At 39.7% G+C, this 23,000-nt stretch overlaps 1 protein-coding gene across 2 annotated transcripts in view; it reads right to left on the bottom strand.

Moving 5' to 3' along the window:
- Positions 1-23,000, bottom strand: part of ADAM12 (ADAM metallopeptidase domain 12) — a 2,697,358-nt gene that overhangs the window by 2,201,748 nt on the left and 472,610 nt on the right. For both annotated transcript variants that reach the window (XM_069239710.1, XM_069239711.1), the window contains exon 3: positions 2,706-2,779. In XM_069239710.1, the coding sequence (XP_069095811.1) occupies positions 2,706-2,779 (74 nt within the window). The remainder of the gene's footprint in view (positions 1-2,705; positions 2,780-23,000) is intronic.

Raw genomic sequence — 23,000 nt, forward strand, 5'->3', positions numbered from 1 at the left:
TAAAATCTGGAGAAAGGTCACTATTTCCCTACCATGCTTACCGCTGCACACATAATTGCTATAAACGCATACAACACACGACTAACGCCACTTTTGAAAGAAAATCAAATTTTTTCGGTTTTGTTCAAATGTTTTGTTGCACGTCCAGCAGAGAAAAATCACATTGGGGAACTCGCCAATCAATGAGTGACGTTCATAATCAAATTGTTTACAGTGAATAATGCTGCATGGAGTGTGGAGAGTGTAAATCAGAACTGTCATAACATTTCCCCACAGCGGACGCGAGGATGCAAACTGTTTTAAGACGAGGAATGACCTATGAGTGTAATCATAAATTCAGAGTAAATCATAAACCGACTGTGTCTATTACATGGACCTGTGATTTAGAGCCTCATGTTGCCAAGTACACATTATCCATATCTTATCTCTTCTGTCACGATTTCTTCTGGGTATAACTTGGCCTACAGAGCAGCCATTTTGAATAATGGATGTAGATGAACATAATGAAATCCAAATGGAGACGTGTGTGTGTGGGGAGGGGGGGCGGGAGCGGTTTGAAGCTCAATGTGTAACGAATAAACTGTTTACTAACAACGTCCAAAAACACTACGAGAGTGTGTTGGAATTTTAATGAGGGCGTAACGGTTGCCATGCTCCTGATGTCAATGGATTGTGGTGCTAATGCTTTGGAACCCCCACGCCCAATGCTTTCAGTAATCACTGACAAATTGTGGGACTGGGTGTCAAGTCTTCACAGAACAGCTGTTTTTGCTAACCACGAAAATATGTGCAATTTGGTGACCGATCCCTTATAGGTCATTTGCAATCTTCATAACACGTTGCTGTTATCTTCTGCAGCAGGAATCTGGAAGATGTAGGGAATGCGCACTGTCTCTTATTTGCTAATAGTTCTTCCACTGTTTCTGTTCGAAGGGGGTGCAAGTGGAAATGCCGGACATGCTTCTGATATTATGCAAAAGAGAATACTGGACAACTACCAATTATCTTTTTATAATTTAGCCACCTACAGCTATTGGTATATATTTGGTGGTTCACAAGTTTTCAAACACCAAGAACTACTGCCAAAAGAGGGATAAATGCTTTGATGTATATCACCAGTTACCTCCCAATTATCGGGTAAAACCCTGGAATGTTTAGAGGGATTAAAGAAAATGTGAGGTAACAGTAAAATATTAGAGGGGTCGCACAGCTAACACATCCCAGATTAAAACCAAGAACCTCGTTCCTAGTTCCCTGGTATTTCCAATGGGGATGATAATAGGAATTATCAGCCCCCATTAGGATTACAAAATTCGTGGGACACCACAGCTCAGGAGTTTTTCACCCAGACGCTTCACCAAAACAGGTGAAATTTCTGGGAGAAATTCTTCCTAGAAATGTTGAAACATCTGCAGAAATTGATGTTGGAATACCACTTCCTACGTGGTTTTCACCTCTGTTGTGTGTTTAGGAGTTATTACCCCATCCCGCTAAAGCTCGTGGATACCAGCTGAAAACAAAAGAAATGGAAAGAAAAACAAGGTAAATTCAAGAAACCCATTTTATAGTCTTTTCAAAATGAGCTTCAGGTTGAACTATTTCAGGCAATAAGTAAGCTCTGGCTATGGGGTGAACCAAGCATTGCAAAAGGCGTAGGAGTTTCTTACTATGGTACATAGGTCAGTGATGCAATCTACACATGGCAGCTCCCAATCACAAGCTTTTTTAGGCGTTTTTAACAAGGTAAAAGGTGAGACTTCTAAAGTAATTTAAGGGCCTGGTTTATATGATGCTGGAAAGGGTTATCCATCACACCGGAAATAGAGTACGAGTTCCACCAACCGGAAGGCCCACCTGCCTGATTTACTGAGGGATGGATCTTCGTTATGTCGGCAGGGGAGACTACTCTGTCTCTGCCGCTGACATAAACCCCAGGCTGCCCAACAGAGTAAGGGCAGTTGGAGGTTTGGCCATGTGATCCCCCCACCCCCATTTGGAGTGGAAATCAGAACACCATTTGAAATAGTCTTACTGCATCCGTGAGTAGCTGTATTTAGAAATCGCCTGATAGAGCGTGACCCCATTGTTGTTCCGGATAATATTTGCCGTATAGTTCGTGCTAGTTTTCTTCCAATATTTTCAGGTAAACACAAAAGCAGCTCAGAGAACGCCATAACAGAACGGTATATAGATACAAACGTGATTGGCTTGTCAACAGGACAGCAGAACCTTCGTCTGGCAGCTCTCAGTCTGCCCATTGCTTTCGTCATCATAGTACGTTACATGCTACAACCCGGATACATTTCTACAAACGTGTCAGAACTCAGTAAGGCTTCAAGTACATTTTTAAACATATTGGAAGCTGCCTAATGCTGTCGCCAGAGATAACACGGTCATAACCTCCCCTCCATGCCCTTTCCAGTCTAATAGATACTCTAAAACATATTGTCACAAAAAGCCGTGAACAAACGAGAGCTGACACAATGAAGCATGGATGCTCCCGTTCAAATTCATTTTGCGCCTGGCACAAGTTGTTGCCAAGTATGCTTAAAATTACAAATTATTGGTCTTTATGACGCTAACACCAGTCCAGGCCACACTTTCCATCATTCACTGCATCCAAAATGACACACATTTAAAAGCAATCAAGTCAGCTGTAATATTCGGGATGTGCTGTGAATTCAGGTCATTCCCAGTGTACTCACTCATTTCTCTCCAGACTGATGACCAGTTGTGCACCTTCTGCCTTTATCCGCAACTTCAACACCGCTGGGCGACTCTGAAAAATGAAGAATATGATTTCAATCCTGACTCTACAGGGACACACCGAGCTCTGGAGATCACAATACATCAAGGTGCCAGGAAGAAGCCTTCCATATTGAGAAATCGTGTAAAACGTTTTGCAATGCAGAGGTTGCTTGCTCTTCATTTATATTCACGGCCTCGACTGATACATATTTTTGCGGCAAAAATATTTCTTAAAGTAAGCATAGGCAACGCCAGCAGGTCTGGTTTAAAAGAATGTCGTATTGTATTGTGAAGTATTACGCGGAGATAGAGTGGTAATGGCTATGTATTTGTGGATCAGAAAACAACTGTAGAATATTAGTGTATAATAAAAGGTCAGGTGATAGTTGCATTGCCAACCCAGACCTCAAAATCCATATAGGTCAGTTGTGTAAGGAATCTTGACGGGGTCTCCCTGCAAAGTACATGGGGGGTAGTCCTCCCACCACCTATCACTTTTGCTGAGGGGGCCCCCTGGAGCTCGGGCACCCCCTTACACCGCAGGTGCTGTGGGGGCTTATGTTGCACCACTGATACAAGTTAAAGAGTTCCTTCCTACCATGTGTGATGCTGCCAAAGTAAAATCATGTTATCTAAATAATTCAATAGTGTGTGAGCCCTTGAAAGTTCAGCGAGGCAGCTGGATAAATAAACAGAATGATCACAGCTCTGTGTAGAACAAGCACTTTTTTTGTGTGGAAACAAACACCTTTAGACCAATCAAAACATGTACTTCTTGCTTCCAACCTGTGGGCAGAGCCAAAGTCCCTCTCATTGCGTTCTCTTATAATTTTCTGGTGATATATGCACTGTCCACTTAGATCATAATAAATAAAAAAATGGGGGACTTCATTTGCCCCATCAGCACACACTGAAGCAAAAGCAATTTTTAGGCAGGAGACAGCTAAAATAAAGCAGCGTATAGCTTAAAACAAATCACGAGTCTCCTTGCTAAATTGGGTCTGTTGGCATGTATGACTGTTGTGGCAGACACATGAATTGAAGAATATTCTCTATTTAAATATCTTTCTAGAGCATTATCGTTTTTCCTGTAGGGGGAAAGGAAATTATGCAACACACTGACTCAAACAAGATCTTAAATAAGCTTCTTGAATTTTAAAAGATGGACGGTTGTGTGCCCAAGGTGTAGGACATTTTAGTGTTCTTCCTTTTATAAGTAATCATACGTGTCATTTTTATTCCAGCTCGTATCTTAAATTTTCATCCTCTGGAGAGCTACACCATATCCCTTCTAATGAGGCAGGCACTCATTAACCAGATCCTAACACTAGCTCAATAGACAGGACCTTAGTTTACCACCCAGGACAATAACGGAGTCTTCAGTGAAGAATTGACTGGCTTCTCTACTGCCCCAAGCCAAACACGTACAACTTAAAATTTAACATCCACTGGAATCATAAAATGTTTTACTCAGTTGAAGCTCTGACACCCTTCACACATAAAAAAACGAATACACCTATCTAATGCACCAACAGTCCCCGAGATGCTCTCTGAATTTCATTGTTGCTTGATCTTACAGCTATTTAGTAGAAGAATCCATTTAAATTCACTGTTTAGCATCTCACTTTGCAGTAGTCATCACAAATATCCCATGAAAATGAACAGAAGCCAAATCATTTATAGGAAATGAACACACAAACACATCTCTGGAAAGACTCATCTCAGTGATCAGCCCTTTCAGAACTTTAAATCCAGACATGGGAACCATTTCCTCTCTAGCAACATTTTACAGTCTCCATCCGGACTGTCAATGACACCGACATCCAAAACATTAAAGCAGAAGTAGAGTCAGGGTGCTTGTTCATCTAGTCTAATACAAATTTAGTCCAAGACAACATTTTGCATTAGACTAGATTTTGTCTTAGACTAGATTTTGCATTAGACAAGATTTTGACAAAATCTGCACTCTCTGGAAAGCAAATTAAGTACGCCAACCACATCCCTCCAAAATTAAACTCCACAGGAAAAAAAATGTCAAACATTAAATCTACTTTCCATTACACCTAATATAATCAGTTCAAAACTGAACGAGTTCAAACTACTAATTAGTTTATCAGTGAAAATTGTTCTTAAACAATTATGAATCCGGCTTTTGCTCAGAGCATCCCATTGAAATAGCTATGTTCAACGTCACTGATGATGCCTACGACATGCTGGATAATTAGTAAACTGGCTTATCAATCCAGACAGAGCTTTCAATAGCATTTAACTCACTTAAACATAATGTTTTGCTGAACACCCTTCCACGCATTTTGGTATTGCTGGAATGGATCTTCAATAGTCAAATCATATCTATGAATGTTGACAAAAAGGGACAATAAGTGACTTCTTGCACCTTGTAAACACTCCTTTCGGAGTCTCACAAAATACACTAATGCTTCCCATCCTATTTATTTTATACCTCAAACCTTTTGTGGGATACCTAAATACTCTTGGCCTATTTTCCCACCTAAATTTAGATGATAATGGGATGTACAAAGGGATTCATACCAATTACACAAAGAACTGCCACCCCAAATACAAAAGAGAACCACAGGGAGAAAGTAAATCTGAAATGGGAAGAAATCAAACACCTGGACCCACAAAACCTAAAAACGAATCTCACGCCTGAAATTAATAGGACTTTGTTGTAAGCGGATACAGAATGCCAAATCTCTGAGCTGCATAGACAACAAACTGAAGCGAGATTATCGTACAAAGTCGTTGGTAAACGGTGCTCAAACTACGCAAAGACTCGTTACTTTTATCAAGAGACATATTCCCAAAGAAAATGGCACTGTTAAACTAAAGGCTAGAATGTGGAATCTTTAATCTCTCTAGCCTCAATAAGCTGCCCTGTTAAAAGTGGCCATATTATCCCAGCACTGATTTAACTTAAATGACTCCCTCAGCAAGTACCGATCTGCATGAATCACATACAATGTAAATAAACTAAATACTCTTCTTTAATTGAAAGGAAATTAAAATATCAGACAGAAGAATACATCACCAACAACATCTAGCTAGGTCCACTTCACTGCATCACTGCTTTCCCACAAACCCATTCCTTTTAAGGTTTTGCTTAAAGCGTTCGGAACCACACTTTGTTCAATATCAGACACATCCCTCTTTCAAAACACTGCCTGAAAGGACACACCCTAAAAGACTCCGTGCAACATTTAGCACCTCGAAGACTCATCAAATGGCTATCTTTAAGGGCTTCTGTAATTACAAAACTGCCATACGCTTGAACTCTTTTCTTCTTGGTTTTGAACACTGTACCTTATAAATATATGACTATTATGTTCGCAAGGTAAGGCGTCTAACGTTATCTTATAATATGCCTGCACTATGAAAAATACTAAATAAAATACACCTAGTAAATATTATGACTCTGACTAGTACCATTCAATGCCACCAAAAATATAGTATTCTTGTCCTGAAAAAAGATACAAAATAACATTGGGCTAAAATAGTAAATGCAGAAGCCTATCTGATGAAAGCAGGTGGAGTGGAGGTTCTAAGTGACAATCAAGCCACATGTGTTTCAGACAAGTTGAGTGCAACAAAAACACGTCCAAGACAGACAACAGAAAATCACCCTCACTGTCAGGGAAAGTCGTCTGTCCTATAAATACTTTTGGACCCTGGCCACTGCTTCCCAGGAGCACAGAGAATGACGGTCGAGATCGAAATGCCTTGCATATTGGCAGACCATTTTTGCATGGGATACTCACAGTAGCGAGGGATTGCCGCTGCGTCGAATGCCACCCAGTGGCATGTACACACATGACCTTCAACAGAGTTATCCTCTGCTTCTCACAGCCTAGGCAAATGGCAATACATACATCAATTGTTCTGTCAGATCCAATAAATATGTATTTGAAAAAAATGAATGGAAGCCGAACAAGAGTCCCCACATAGTTGAATCAATCATGTAAATAAATGTACATACACACACATACATAATGGCTGCACACCTCCATAAGTCGATTATATATATTGTTAATTTAGTTCAGACAGGGTGCTACATGCGTAGTGACAATGGACGCAGTGCTCATGCAACCTTAAGGTGCGAGTAAAACACCACAACAAAAAAGTTGCTCACATTAGGTATAACATGGCTACTAAAGTATAGGTATTCTCCAGTTGGGCTAGTACAGCAATTAATATATTGGTCCAACTTCTAACTTCTGAACAAATATATTGATTTCTGTACGTGCCTAACTGGAGTATAGCTATACTATAGCTATATATATATATATATATATATATATACACACACACATATATATATATATATATAGCTACAGCTATATATAGTATCAGGCTATACCTGATGTGATCAACTAATTTTTATTGTGAAAACATTGGCTCTAAGCTAGACACACTGATCAAGTCTCGAAAGAAAAAAACACTCTCCTCAGATTATTTGGAAAATCCCCCCCCCCCTTGACCAGTGTAGATAATGGACTAACTGGAACACGTTTAACAGTATGTGTTTACTGCCCAAAGCAACATCACTCTTGATCACCTGACCCATAAGCAATCTCGGCCTAACGGTAGGGTTAATGGCATGAAACATGACATGAGGATACTTCAGAAAAATATGAAGCCCACCTTAAAACAGCATGATTAAGATCTACATATATTAAGGGAAATCCGAAGGCAATATAAGAAAAAGATCTAGGTTGCAAAACGAGAATAAGCTCCAATGGTTTATAGTAGTTGCTGCACGCATTTGGAGTTGTTAGCCTGTGTTCTCTCCCTTGCACCTGAGGGAGCCTTGGATTGCTCAGGCCACTCAATTCCTGAGAGTCAAGTGCTGAAGGGGTACTTGGCCCAGTTGCTCAGAATCTATAGCATGTTCAGCCCCGGGACATCAATAGTAAATGGCCTCAATTCCCAAGTTTGGGCCCAATAGCCTTTGCTGCCAGATAGCCCTGTAAAAGGGGTTCTGACATTTATATGTGTCTTAGTCAACATTTTCTAATGTGCCCATCTACTTTTTCATCAAGGCGAGGGACCCTCTAGCATATGGGAGCACTGTATCGGCTCTGTACACAGGCTCTGGTCAGTTCAGCACAGTGAAGTCTTCAGTAGTTTCCCTCCTGGCTTATTGGGTCAAGCCCCACCAGGGTGCATTAGCTATTGCCCCTATAGTGTGGCAATCTTCTTGCTGCAGCCCTGCCTGGAATACAGGGTCGCCGGCTTCTCATTACACATGGGATGGACCTGCTCAGCGATTCACTCAGCTCAATTCTTGAAAGCCCTCTCCTGACATTTGAGGGTCAACAACTTCATCCTGCACATGGGCAATGATCCGATTGGTCCAGCAGCTGTCTTCTCACACCCAGCAAAAGAAGTCCACTCGAGAGGGCTCCCCTCTGGGACTCCCTCCCTCCAATGCTCTGCTCTTCCTCACAGGGCACAATGGTCTTGGCAAATAAGCATGTGCTAGTGCTCCAGGGTAGGTGGTCTTGGATTTCTTGGCTGATGCTCCCTCACCAAGCAGGAACACTAGCAGGTCTTGGTTCTCAGTCTTCGTCACAGGCAGAGGTCTTGCAGAGCTTCCACTCCTCACACATATTGCCTGGGTGCTTGGCAGATGACAATGTTTGGGGACTCAAGTTCCCCTTTTTATAGTCAATTTACAGACACCACATGTGATTTAGAGTCAAGGACTTTTAAGTTTATTTTGGAGGTCTGTTTAATTTGCAGTGCCAACTCCTCTGTCTTCTCTTTCTCTTGAAAGCAGTCTGCAACAGGGGGAGTGCCTCCAAAGCTAGTAGCCCCACAACACAGACCAAGAGAATGACTAGAGATCATGCCGGGATGTCAGCCACAGTGATGGACATATCAAATGGCTAACCCAGGGCCCTAGCCCTGGTCTTTATGATTCACTTATCAGCCTTCATGAGATGTGCCTAGGACTCTTCCTTGTAACCTCCAACTGAATCAAAGAGCACCCATTGAAATGTACAGGGGAAGACTGGTTCTCCACTGTTCAGCCTCCAGCCTCCAGTATGTGTCCCACCCAGTTTACAGAAGTGCAGCAATACCCAAATCTGTCTGGGATGATTTCCCTACCTCCTCTCCATGTTTCACTATGCAGGCCTAGTCTCCCAAAATGGAACACAGGGCCCTTCATGTATTTTACTATTCACAGGCACACATACAACCAGTGCAAGAATAAGAATACAGCATAGAAACACTGCACATCACTGTATCTTTTATGTACTGCATTCGTAGGCACACCTACACCCAGCGCATAATTTTACATGCACGCACTGCGCAGTACTATATCCATCATGCATTTTACCACTTATAGGCACACATACATCTAAGCATGTACATTACCATGCTTGCACTGCTCAGCACTACATCATTCATGTATTGTATCACTCAAAGTGCACATTCGTTTAGGATTCAAACACTGCAGAATACTGCAATATCCCTGTACTGTAACTCTCTATGCACACATAAGCCCAGCTCATTCACTACACTAATGTAGGCCAAGGATGAGTTAGGTGCACAGCAGACTTTAATGAGTGAGCCAGTAGACCTCACAATAGTGACAGGTCACAAAAAGGACCTCTTCACTCTTACTTATCACTACATGGTATGCTGTCATCACAAAAGTTGTGCTGCTCAACTCCTGGTGAAATCAGTAGCCTTACACCACAATGAGGGTAGTGCTTTGGGCACTGCCCCCGGTTCAACAAGACCGCAATCCGCAAGACAGGCCTATCTCATGGCACACACACACACATGATCCATGTTTGACTTTGACAAGAAAAGTCAGGATTAGGGATCCAGATATCAGTACAGTGAGGACGCTCTGGGCAGGTGTGCACGTCCATTACCATGCAGAGGTCTTTTCTGTTCTCAGCCATCGTTATGTCTGATGCTAGTATTTGGAAAGAAGAAGCAGTAGAAAGAAGAAGAAATAAATAAGGAATCACAATGCTCATCAATTAATTTGAAGCACATACACTATATATAAATTGTAGTCCCCTCTAACATTAACAAATTATGCTTAAATACTAACATCTATACACAATTCACCACCCCATCCCCTAAACCCTCTTGCCCAAAGCAGTAAAGTTCATGACCCCATGGACAAGCCGGAGAGACACATTTGCATGCCACAAAGCCCAGTCCTTGCTCGTCATAGTCCCTCTCACTTTTACTTCATCAAGGTGCTTTTTAGCTAAATGAGTTAGACTGTTTCAGTTGTCTGGTTGTCCCCGAGGCTTAAGTAAAACTATATTTGGTAAGACTTCCACCTCCAACTCTACCATCAAGTCACTTCTGAGAGGCTTAACTGACTATCACTGTGCTCGCATGCTACCTATTTGGATAGCACTTTAAAAATACTAGTCTCCAACACCAAGTCACACACCATAATAAAATCTTTTGTGTCGTGTTTTGATAGCACCACCGTTCCCAACTCACAGAAGCTCCCTGAGTAAATGACTGGTACTATGCTGTTAGGTGCAACTCCAGTCCAAAAGTCTCTTTATCATAATCATTTGGTAAATATCTGTTATTAATATTATTAGAAAATGCCAACTATCTCACTCCAGATTTCCATAGGAAGTGCTATGACTGTAGAAGATTGTGGGTGTAACTATTGAAAAACAATTGCTATAAATATTTCACATGAAAAAACCACAATAAAATATTTGATCACTAGTTCAACAAGTTTAGTTTTCTGTATCACCCTGGGCTAGAGCTCACCTATATTGAAAGGCCAGCTAAACTACATCTGCTCCTAAATTCATCTAAATTCTAAATTCATCTGCTCCTTGATGCTTGTATCTTATTCGATCCACATGCCAGCCAATCCTATCACAGTGTTGGATATATCTCACTAGCTCCAATGCAAACCCTTCACTCAAAACAGCCCAAATCTAAACAACAAAATGTAAGTGAGGGCAGTGGTGCTGGAACACGTTCTGTAGTGGGGATGCTGGCCAATAACAAGTTCTCACTACAGACAGAGAATAAATCACAGCCTATCTTTGAAGATACAACAAATGCTACTCCAAGAAAAAACATTCGAAGGACTCTTTATTGTTCATTCTCTATTTAAACAATTGTAACTTTTATGGGTGTACCACAGCACCTCCTGCCCCCTTTGTCCAGCAACACTGACCAGGGACACACTTGTCAATGCCAGATCAGGAACATTCTCATCCTCATAACCACACATTCTTTCTATTTCTGAATCTAGCCCAATGATTGATCGTCACTTCTTTAGATTGTTGGATACACCACCCCTCACATAGAGTGTACATGTGAGAAGGGAAACAAGTGTGATTTCCCCTAGTTCCATAACAAGTAGAGAGTCTCCTCAACTAAAAATGCCTTTGAGTTCCAAATTATGAAATATTTCACTTATCACCTGCCAGAAAAGATGCACACATTACGTGCCACATATCTTTTGGATCTGGCACACTTACTAACAATTTAGTGGTTCATTTTCAGAGGTGAGCTGGACATCTGGACATACCTTTCTTGCAGCCTATCTGCTAATAAACTAATCAATGGCACATGCAAACTCAGCTTTTTGCATGACATTGTTAAAATTTATTTTATGTCCTTTTCTCAAAAGTCTAGAGTCGGTCTCATCAAACATATATCAATTCATCTTCTCACCTAAATTTGGCATCTAAATGACTTTCATGACCAATAACCCTAAGGCCATGTGGTAAAATGGAAATGTGCAATATCAGTCTTGAGTCAATCCTACAGTTATTCCCAGCAGTTGCTCACCTGAGGCACACTAGTCGGAATGGAGAAGGATGAGCATATCCATGTGATATCAATCAACAATATCCTTAAATGGTTTGCATTCTGAAACCTGAAAGCACCCTGAAAAGATACAGATGAAACACAGAATTTCATTTAACAGACTAAATACTAGCTCCACAACTTTGGGTATCAGCATGCTCCCAGTGAGTGAATCAAGCAGCATTTTGGGATGCTTTACAGAACCAGGAAACTTGACAAAGGGCTTCTAAATGCCTATTAAAATCTTACATCAGTGTTGCCTTCAGGCTCATTTCCCAATGACGGAGACATAAACAAATGGCATTTTTCTGAAACCAAATTGACAAACAACCCTCAATTTTCAATGTCAATGATTCTCAGTTCATGCCTGGGAGAAGGGAGGCACCCAGAGTCACCTCAGCTCATGATCTCTCCCATGTCCTAGAAGGGGAAGTAGCCAGAATCATAAACTCTTTGAAATCCATTTCACTTTTAAATAAAAATCCCAATACCAACCTTGCATAAGTCTATCCACCTTCACTTTCTTCATCACAAGTGTGTCCCTCAAATCTTAAGATATCTGTTTGGAATTGGTTTTGAGCTCCCCTTCTTAAGGGTAAAAAAGGAATGCTGCTTTAAGAATTGAACCTCTGACTACAATGTCTAAGTACGCTGTACTGACTTTTGGCTCAGAATGGAGTGGAATTTTTGTTCCCCCTCCCATATTAATGCCCTGATAGTGAAGTGTTATGATGTGGCTGTAAAAGAATCATTACCAAAGGGCACTGGCACTAGGACGTAAAAGCAGAGTACTGAAATGATATGGAAGGAAAAGACTTCAGTCCTGTGAGATTCGCAAGAAGCCATGGAATGAAAATGAGTTTTGTGAGAAGCTGCCATTTCTCGTAGCCCACAATCAAAGAGGAAGACACATTCACATTTATTGGATTCAAGCAGTGTTACCAGGAGAAAGAGTATGCCCTTGCTTGCTTTCCAGCGTTTCTGTGTCTTAGCATTAACTGTTGCTCTGCTGAGTATTTTTGATACTGGACTGGATTATTAAAAAACAAATCAGATGTTGGCTTGGTTTGTATATATCCCTTACCAAGTGTTGACCTAAGTCCTATCTCTTGCCTAGGCAACAACAGCTGTAGCCTCTCAAATATACTCTGTGAATGAACTAATGGATGATCTCTTCCCTCTGCCTTTATGTCCTGAAGAACTTTGTGAAGTAACAAGTTGTTTATAGAAGCCAATGCTATTGTCTCAATTCCAAACACTAGGAGCCTGTGTAAGAGATAGTCAACTAATAGAAGGAATGAAGAAGGTGAACATACCTCTTTTATAGGGAAAGGATACAAGTAGTTCATAAACTTATTTTCCATTTGTTTTCATATTTATTATACAGAAACATAATCCATTCAGACTATTAAGTTTACTGCTAGAGTGAATACTGGCGAGTGTCTAATTCCTCTTCACCTTCTTCACTATGGCTCCTGTCCTTTGAATCAAGTCACAGATTCTAGGCATCCAATTCTAGTGGACAAGTGTGAACATCATTCTATCATGCGGACGTCTATGCGTAAGAATAAGTTCAATGATAACATCTACCTCAGGCAAAACAAAGCACAGAGGCTCATTTTGAGCCTGGAGGTTTGTCTGCTGGGTTGGTGAAAGTTAGGTCCGTGGTGGACATGAAGGACCCACCATTATTAGAGTTCCCTCTATGTCTTAAGTGGAGTTTTCTCTGCAGAAGTTTCCTGGAAAGCACTGATCCTTTGAAGAGAGGGTATTGTGTTTGCCATGTCTGTTCAGCAATAAAATAACAAAGCTGAAGTTGCTTTTCAGAAACATTAAAAATGGCACTAATGTGCAGGAAGTGTTCTCCAGGTGAATGTGAACCATTATGTGTTTTTCCTACCCGCAATCACTAGGTCTCGCATAGTGGTCATGGGTCAGATAACGAGTGATGATCATCATGCCCTAAGTAGAGCAGGGCAAGCATCACTGTGGCCTGATGGTCATGTGGCAGACATGCTATCAAACCAGAGGTCCTTGCTGACAGAGACAGCTGAGGCTCCGTCAGTGTACACCCAGCCCTTTCTTTAACTACAACTAGAGTGCAGGAACTGCAAATCTTTCGGGGAAGGAGCATCAACTGCTTATGCCACCACTCTATCCACCAACCTCTAAGTGACCCTCTCCTTAGTAACTCTATGCCTAAAGAATCTCAATACAGGCCATTACTCTTTTCCCAGTTATAAACCTTTCCCTTGCCGTTTCTTTGTATCAAAGTTTAGAATACCATGCTGAAAGGCCAAGGAGAGATCGTAACCATTTGTATGACGTGGCATAGTTATGCTCAAAGATCAACTGATCATACCCCCTAGAGGGGAAAATAAATGGCTTCTTAAAATTATACTTGTCTCAATCTTGAGTATTTTAAGCTGAAGCTCATACTCACAATATGCTCTCTGAAAGTGTTTGGGGGTACACAAATACATCTCAAATAGCAACACAATCAAATGAATAAAAAAATGTATGGTCTACACCAAATTAATTAAAACATTCTTTATCTATAAGTAGAAACAATTATGATGGAAACGTGGAGACAAGTAGGACTTTGCAGTTTGATCCTGACAAAAAATATTTTAACTTGTGAGTACACACAGCCTGTGTAAAAAACCGTTATTTAAGCCGGGCAACTAAAGTTTCATTTTTATTTGTCCTCCCTTCTGGCTCAAATGTTTCTGTCAGAGGTTGGATACCAAGTTTTCACCCTGAATGATTTCTTAGAAGTTGGATTGAGGTGAAGATGAAAAGCAATGTTGAAAAAAAGTTGTAGGCAGCTGAAGGTGTCTCTTGTTCACTGATAATGCAGAACAGTTCACTGGCCAACCTAGTTGATTATTCCTAGCCCTTGCTTTAATAAATATATTAGTGTTTGTGTAGTGTGGTCCTAGGAACATGAGCAGGATGAAACAAGCAATACAATAGCACCAGATGAAAAGTAACAAATAAGTCTGAAAGAGAGAAGAAAGAACTTTGGGAAGTAAGCACATTTTTTAGAAACATCTTGAAAAACTGGGTCTTATAGAAGGATACCATAGGTGGGGATCAGGTGATTCTCTTTGAGAATGTTTGTACATACTGTTTGAATTTAAGACATTTAAAAAAAAGACAGCCAACAAATTATGTTTAAGAAAATTAAACAAAATGTAAAGGATCCAATGTCGCTGTGAAGTTATTTAATATTTGAAAATGGGTCCTTAAAGTAATTTGTTATCCAGTCTGCCAAAGGGAGGATGTAGATTAAATTCATGCTTAGGGTGTAAATATGTACAAAATGCCACATATTTCTTTAGTGATTGTTTACATAAAGCCAAATGTTTCAGACTATGGACTTTATTCACTGGAAAATGAGATATTGTGTTTATATCGTTGAATGCAGTTATCGGAGACAATATTTTGGATCCTCAATTCATATGTTAAAGGAGAGGTAGCAACATCACTTACACGTCATAAAAAATAAGGCATAGAAATACCCATTGGTGGCATATTTCTTTCAGGAGCATTGTACAAGGAGTATACAGCAATTAAAAGAGCTTAACAAATTGGGTATTCTTTAGATTGAGCATAGGGGATAAGGAGGGGATGGAGAAAAATAACTTAGAGACAGTTAGATACTGCAGTTAGAGAAACTAAAAAGAAAGAAGGTGAACTTTATAATCTGCCTTGATGCTGTATCTGTTGGACATTTCAGATTACAATTCACCTGCTACTAATAACTTAAAGACAGACATATTCAAATGAATAACTAGGAAGGATTTACTTGTATTCTTCACTTCAAATAATATTTTCCAGACAATTCAATTTTGTTCATACAGAGCAGAAACTTATGAGATTGCAACATAAATTTGAAAACAGTTCCCATTAATCATAGCATAGAGAGGATGACTAAGAGGTAAGAGCTCATTCTAAGAGGTAAATCCGGAGTTCCAATACCAAGAAGTATTAAGGGTAACACAATGGTTAATCCTAAAGACGATATATGCAGTACATTAAGAGTTTAAATCTCTCCTTAGCCTGAAATGTTTTAAAACAAATTACGTTTGGTATTTGAAATCATTTTTGTCCCAATCTATTGAAAAAGATTTACAATGGTCTTGATAGAAAAAAGTGGTATATTTAAACTGCTGACATAATGTTGATATATTCTGTGGCATCTAGATAATTAATTCCAGTTTGTGTAGAGTTGAAGCACTCAGAAAGGGACTGGAATTGATATTTGACAATATCACCATTTATATGTATAAGGAGGATGATTAAATGAGGGTAACCTGACATCTTATATCAGGATTATTAAGGGTAGCAAAATGGCTAAACCTATGGGGAATGTAGTTAGTAAATCATGGGTTTGATTCTATCCTTGCTGTGTAGTGTTTGAAAAATAAGTGGCTTTGGAATGCCAAATAAAATTTGTTCTGATTGATTGAAAGAGTCTCACAATGGACAGTACTTGATAAAATGCAGACCAGGTTTTCATCTGGCCTAGCGGATTGTTATTAATACCAGAAAGTGGATCATGTATGACTTCGACTTTGAACATTTTTCCTTTGAATTGTTTTTATATTTAGAGCTAAATTGTACATTAGGAAAAACTTTAACATTGAATATAAAAGCTAGTATTCCTAATTAGAGTTGATTCACCTTTTGGTTTTAATGTTTTTAGGCAGCATAATAGATTTAATGTGTATTTTATCTTAATATTGACTTCAGTTTAGGATTATCAAGAATCAAGACTGAACTTCAGAGAGATGGCTAAAGGAAGATTCAAATTGTTGATTGAGCACTTGGTTTAAAAAACTTGAGCACTATCTTGTTTGTTTTAATGTACATTAAGGTATACCATTTTGATTAATCTTTATACTTTAACTTTGATGTATTAATGTAGAACAACTAAACATATTTAAAGTGAACATTATATTGTAGCAATGAATCTAAAATGAGCACTTGGTTGCTTATATTTGATTTTAATATTTCACATATTGGAATTACGATTTAGTGTTATTTGGATATTAACCTCTGCTGGGAATTCTAAACCTTTAGTAATGGGTACATGTAAATATAAATTTGCATTATATGTGCATTTCTGCCCAGCTAGTTGTGTTATGAATTTCTGTTGAAGAGATTATATTTTGTCATTTTTGTCTTTGATGTGTAAATTTGTACATAACAGAGAGCTTTGGAAACGTGTATTTTAATATCTGGATATTTATCCAGTAGTTTGTCTTGTGCATTTTGTCATGTCATGTTTTTTTTCTTCATGATGTCCATTGAATGTCATTGAATGTCAAATGATGTCCATTAAACATAGTCCTGAGGAAGTGGGATTTCCTCATGTGTTGGATGTTTTGTTTGGAAGGTTGCCCACTTTTCACTACAAGTCCTAGGTGAGATTAAAATCTTTATCTTATACCTTTGCTTAGAAGAATGCTTCAAAGTTATTTCCTTCTTAGTTTGTGAAATCTGATTTATTGATGAATTCAGATTTGATATTACTTTAGCAGAGAATAACTTTAGGCTCCTTGTGCTAGAACTAACTTAAATCAGTTCTGTCACTGATCATACCCGCAGGGCTGGAATGGACATCATTGGCTGGCAGAGTTAATGATCCTGGCTCAGAGAACAATGGTCTGCCTCTCAGCACAGGAAAGGGCAATGGATGTTAGCTGCTGACCATTTATCATCCAGGAATGGGCAGGAGCAATAGGCATAACAAAAGGCAGCTTTAGTACTATCTTTTTTGACTTGTAAATTGCAGGGAGTGCATCTCCCAATAATACTTTGGGACCCTCCAGATAGCCAGTCTCAAGTCACACTAGGAGATAAAACAGTCTTGTCACCAATTACACCTCCAGAGCTGGAGTACAGGTGCTTGACCTGGAGAGTTAACAACTCTGGCTTAGAGGACAATGGCTTTCCTATGGCCCCAGGGAAGGCCAATGGGTGTTAACAGCTGACCACTTAGCAGGAATTGGCTTTGGACAGGAACAGTTGACAGAATCAATGGCAGCTTTAGCACTACCTATTTTAACTTGGAGATGCCAATGTGAGTTTGCTGTTCATTCCCAGGATCCTGCAAGACATTCTGGCTCTGGCCACAACAGGAGGGAAACCCAGTTTTGAGGCTATCAGGTTTGGAAGTGGCCAAGAAGCTGAAGAGAGATCTGGCTTGTGGCAGTTGCGCTGAGCAATAATAAAATGGGGGATCCTGGGCAATTTTACAATAAGACAAAGAGGAAAGGCTGTACAAGGAGGTCAGACCTGCAAAAACACAGGACTGGATGGTACACTTTCTCCAATTACTAGCCAGTGCAAAAGACAAGATAAATCTGGCACCTCGCCCGCCCCTTCCTTCAGAACATACCTAGACCTGGAAAGGCTCCACCTGAAGAAGAAGGGCCTGCTTGAAAAAGAATCTGGACTTCTGGCTCCTGCTGGAAGATGAGTCACATAAGGAGTCAAGGACTCTTGAATCCTACTGGCACCCAATAACTGAACTGCACTCTAAGGGTCGAATGTTTCATCTCATGTTTAGCTTCTTCTGGCACAAAAAAGCAGAATGACTCATGACTCCAAGAGGGCCCAAATGACTAAGGAGGTCTAAACCCTCTAGGAGACCTGGCTTGAGAGAAACCTTTGTACCCAGAAGTTTGCTATAAGGAGCTACGGGTACAGGACTGGCGAGAAGAAGTTTTACAAGTAGTTGGAGACTAGATCTGAAGGTCAAACCTTTGACTGGGACAACCTGCTTTGCCTATCAAACCTTTGCTCAATTACAGTCAGCCTGAGATTATGCTAAGTTGCAGTCCACTTCAAACTGTTGTTTTCACTTAGGGATTCACTTTTTCTAGGTGTGTTTTGCCATCATACTTTAAAAATTCAGATCTCTAATTTCTCTTACTTCAGTTTCATGATCTTCATGTCTTTGCACTTGTTACATTTTCTTCTTAATTTGTGTGGGAAGTTTTTGTGGTGTTTTTCTTCACTTTCATTGGTACTACTTGAACTCACTACACCCTTCTCCAAGAAGTGCCTGCTGCTTGTACCATATTTACCACAAGTTGAGCAGAGATTATTTCACACAGGTGTATTACACTAACAAGAGTGAGTTTGTAGAGTTGTAGAAGTGCCTTCTGAAGAGACACTGCACAAAACTTTTGTTTTCACTTTATTTGATATCTCCCATAACAGTGTGACCAACCCTGCAGATCCCAAGCATGACTGCCAGCACTGTCTTTAAATTCTGCCAAATGATCTACATACTATGTTGCTTGGTGACTTGTTGCTAATCTACCTGTACATGAACCTGACATTAATAATACTAATATACAACATATCTCCCTTTCCAATTAACAGTCTTGCATTATTATCAGTTGGACCTTTACACATATTATACACCTCCATAACCTTCATTTAAGGCTCCCAGTAGTCTCTCTCTCAACTCTAATGGCACTACAAACGTGTCACCTCTTCTTACTAATCCCTCTAGATATGACAATTCTGACCACACATTTTTATAGTTCACAACTTTCTTCATTTAGTCTCCCACTTTTGACCATGCTTTATGTACATTTTTTATTAACATTTGTATTTCTAAAGCTTTCTCCATCACTTCCTTCCATTCCTTTTCAGACACAGCTTTGACCTTTGTGTCCATAATGTCTGCAAGCATCCATTCTTCCTCCTCTTCCACATTGTTTATCACAGTTGCAGAGAAACAATCAGCATTCACATTTGAAATACCCGGAACTTACTTAACTATAAACATGTACTCCTGTAACCTACATATCCATTTAGTAATCCTAGGGCTGACACCCTTGGTTTTAAATACATCAATCAGGGGGTTGTGATCGGTCCACAACTCAAGCTTCCTTTCCCAGACAAAATGTAAAAAATATTTAACACCCCACCAGCAAGCAAATGCCTCCTTTTCTATTGTAGAATAACTCACTTCTGCCCTTTTTAATGTTCTTGACGCAAACTCTACCATTTTGTTCTTTGCCATCTTTCACTTGCATCAGCACTGCGCCCAAACTGTGCATGCTAGCATCCATGGAAACTATAGTGTGATCATGTATATCAAATGGTTTTAACTCAACAGCATTTACAATCTTTTTCTTATTTTCATTGAATGCCATTTTACATTCATTGGTTCATTCAAATCTCTGTCCCTTTCTCATTAACACTTGCAGAGGTTTGCCATATCTGCAACATTTTTAACCAAGTTGGTATTATATTCTGCTAGGCCTAAAAAATGACCTCAATTGGTCCTTATCATTGGGACATGGAGCTTTGTCTATAGCTTCCATTAATTTATGCTTGGGCTTAATTCACTTGATATAGTGTGCCCTAAGTACTCCACACAATGACACGCACATTTGCACTTCTTTAATTGAACAGTAAGTCTGACTTTTTCCAATACTCCACACACCTTTCTCAATATCTCATCATGTTTCCCTTTACTTTCTGCCCACACCAAAGTATCATCCTGAAACAAAATTATACATTCTCCACCTCACCAAATAAATTCAGCATAATTCTTTGAAATACTGGCGAAGCAGACAAGCCCAAAAGGCATGCGTACAAAATGTAATGCCCCTTCTGGTATTACCAACAAAGTAAAATACCTTGACTCTGGGTGTAGCAAAATCTGCTGGTATGCACTTGATAAATCAAGCATGGAGTACACTTCACCCCCTTTGACCCCAGTTAACAATTTGTTAATATTAGGTATGAGGTGGCGATCCACCCATATTTTTTCATTTAAATCCCTCAATTCTATGCACATTCTAATATTTCCATTTGGTTTCCTTGCAATCACCACTAGACTCAACCATTCTGACACTTTAATGTGTTCAATCACTTCCAAAGCCAATAACCTTCTCAATTCTGCTTCCAACGGATCCTTCAATACAACAGTCACATTCCTCACTTTATGAGCCTCTGCAATTGCACCCTCCTTCAACACAATTTTGTGGGCAGATTTCTTTAAACATTTAAATCCATCTCCATCAGCTTCTTTCTGAGCCACTGATAACACTTGTTCCACAGTATTGTGATTTAATACAATTTTAAAGATTTTTGTTCTCTCCATCCTAGTAAACACCATCCCCTCTCTACCACATAGACCCAGCATGTAGTTTTTCTTAGCTTGAAGGACAATTTGGTTTAGAAACACTTTAAATTATATGATTTACCACCTCTGCAGCCAACCAACTCCACCTTTGTGGTAGATAGTTCTTGCACCCCCAAACCACCCCATGTTTCTTGATCAATGAGTGTATAAGGTGACTAGGAATCCACACACATTTGCACTTGAATTCCGTTCTTTGATACCGTACATTTGAAAGGATTATATTGCTCATCGACTAATATGTTCACTCTGTAACTACACATTTCCTCCACTTGGAATTCCTGATCTTGTGACTATTTTGGAATGTCAACAGCTTCAGGACTTCCCTATCTTCATCAGATGAATTTTCTCTATCATTACTGACATTACTATGCACACAATTCATACTACACCATGTACTTTCCTTTGATTACACACCCTTGAAAAATGTCCAATTCTATTACATCTAAAACATTTGGCCTTCATTGCGGGACAGCTTCCTGATGATGCTACAGGTTCTATGCTCCCACGCCTGTAAAAGGCCTTTTTTGTCTCCTTCAATACTCTTGTCCAATTTATTTCCCCTTTTTTGTACTTATCCTCTTTCTTTATCACTTGTAGGCTTGCCTCATCCACCCCTTTTTTCCAATTCTATAACATAGCAGGATGTATCTTCTATGCATTTTGCAACTGTAATCGCTTTATTCAGAGAAGGATCTTCCAAACTTAACAATTTCTCCTGAATTTTCATATTTCTTGTTGATTAATCAATTGGTCTTGTTTTATTTCTTCATGAAGATCTCAAAAATTGCACATTACTGCCAAGGTACGTAATGCACTTATATATTGATCTCTAGACTCATTAGATGCCTGTGCTCGTGAAAAGAACTTCTGATGCTCCACAACCATCCTGAGTTTTTTTTTATCAAAATACACTTCTAAATCTTTCATTACCATGGTATACACATCATCGTCATCACCATTGTCATCAGATTCTCCTCCATCTTCTGTATTAATATTTCCACAAGGTAACGTAGCTCCACCAGCCTCTAAATATGTCTTGAAAGCTTCTGGACAATCTTCCCATGGTAACACTGGCTCTCTTGGGGCAGCAAGGAAAACAGGCGGAGATGCTATGGCCTACATGACTAAATACACTAATGTTACAATTGTAATTAAGCAACACAACAAATGAAAACAACAAACAGTCTCTGCAGTCTCAGGGAAATATAACAAACTACCATAACAAATGTTGTCACTGTTGTCAGTTCCAAAATGGATGCTAAATGAACTTTGTCTTCCACGGGTTGATGGTCTAGTGCTCCAAGTCTTAGTTCACCTAGATAGGTTACACTAATAACATGGAGAGGGATTTCCTGTTGGTTTTCAATATGACACTCACAGAATGGCACAGTGGTTCAGATCCCTTCCTCAAATCGTTTTGAACTGTTAAGTTATTTTTAATATGTTTGCTTTGCTCCTTCACTCCTGCTTTTATATTTTGTTTGTTCCAGCCTGATGTGCTTTGTGTATACCTACTGGGTCAACATTCCAGTCTCGCGCGGACCTTATTTAACACTCTGAGGCTTGAGTTGAATAAACGCTAGATAATTACTCAGACATAATAATCACTGTCCTTATTCTCATGCAGTGCCTCACTCACAAGAAAAAAACTACGGCCGTATTCGTCAGGGCCTCCATTGTCCTGCAGCACCGCACTCATGCTGCTTAGATGCATATGTACTCCTCGCACTTCATACACTCATCACTTAAGGATAATCAAACTTCTTCTTTCCCTTAACACTGTCTCAAACGTCACTGCACAACTCTTTGTACGTGCTACACGACAAGATCTGTACAGCACTGCATCCACTGCGCTATCCTCCCAATGTCAAAATTACTCTTAGATCCTTGAAATTCCTCTGATGAGCCGGCCCGTTGCCACACAGAAAATCAGCTGTCTCCCTGTTCAGTTTCACTAAGGGTTGGTCCTCAAGAGGTGGATCCAATTATCGTCGCCATTTGAAAAGACACACTGCAGAAAAGTCTTCTTTTCACTTTATTTGATATCTTGTATAGCAGTGTGACCAACCCTGGCAGACTACAAGCATAAGTGCCAGCACTATCTTTAACGTCTGCCTAATGTTCTACAGTATGTGTTGTTTGGTGACTTGTTGCTAAGGTAGATGTACAGGAAACTGACATTAATGCTAATATGCAATAGTCTCTCCCTAATTAATAACCACATTTCAGACAA

This window comes from Pleurodeles waltl, chromosome 6 (genome assembly GCF_031143425.1).
Source record: "Pleurodeles waltl isolate 20211129_DDA chromosome 6, aPleWal1.hap1.20221129, whole genome shotgun sequence".
Lineage (NCBI taxonomy): Eukaryota > Metazoa > Chordata > Amphibia > Caudata > Salamandridae > Pleurodeles > Pleurodeles waltl.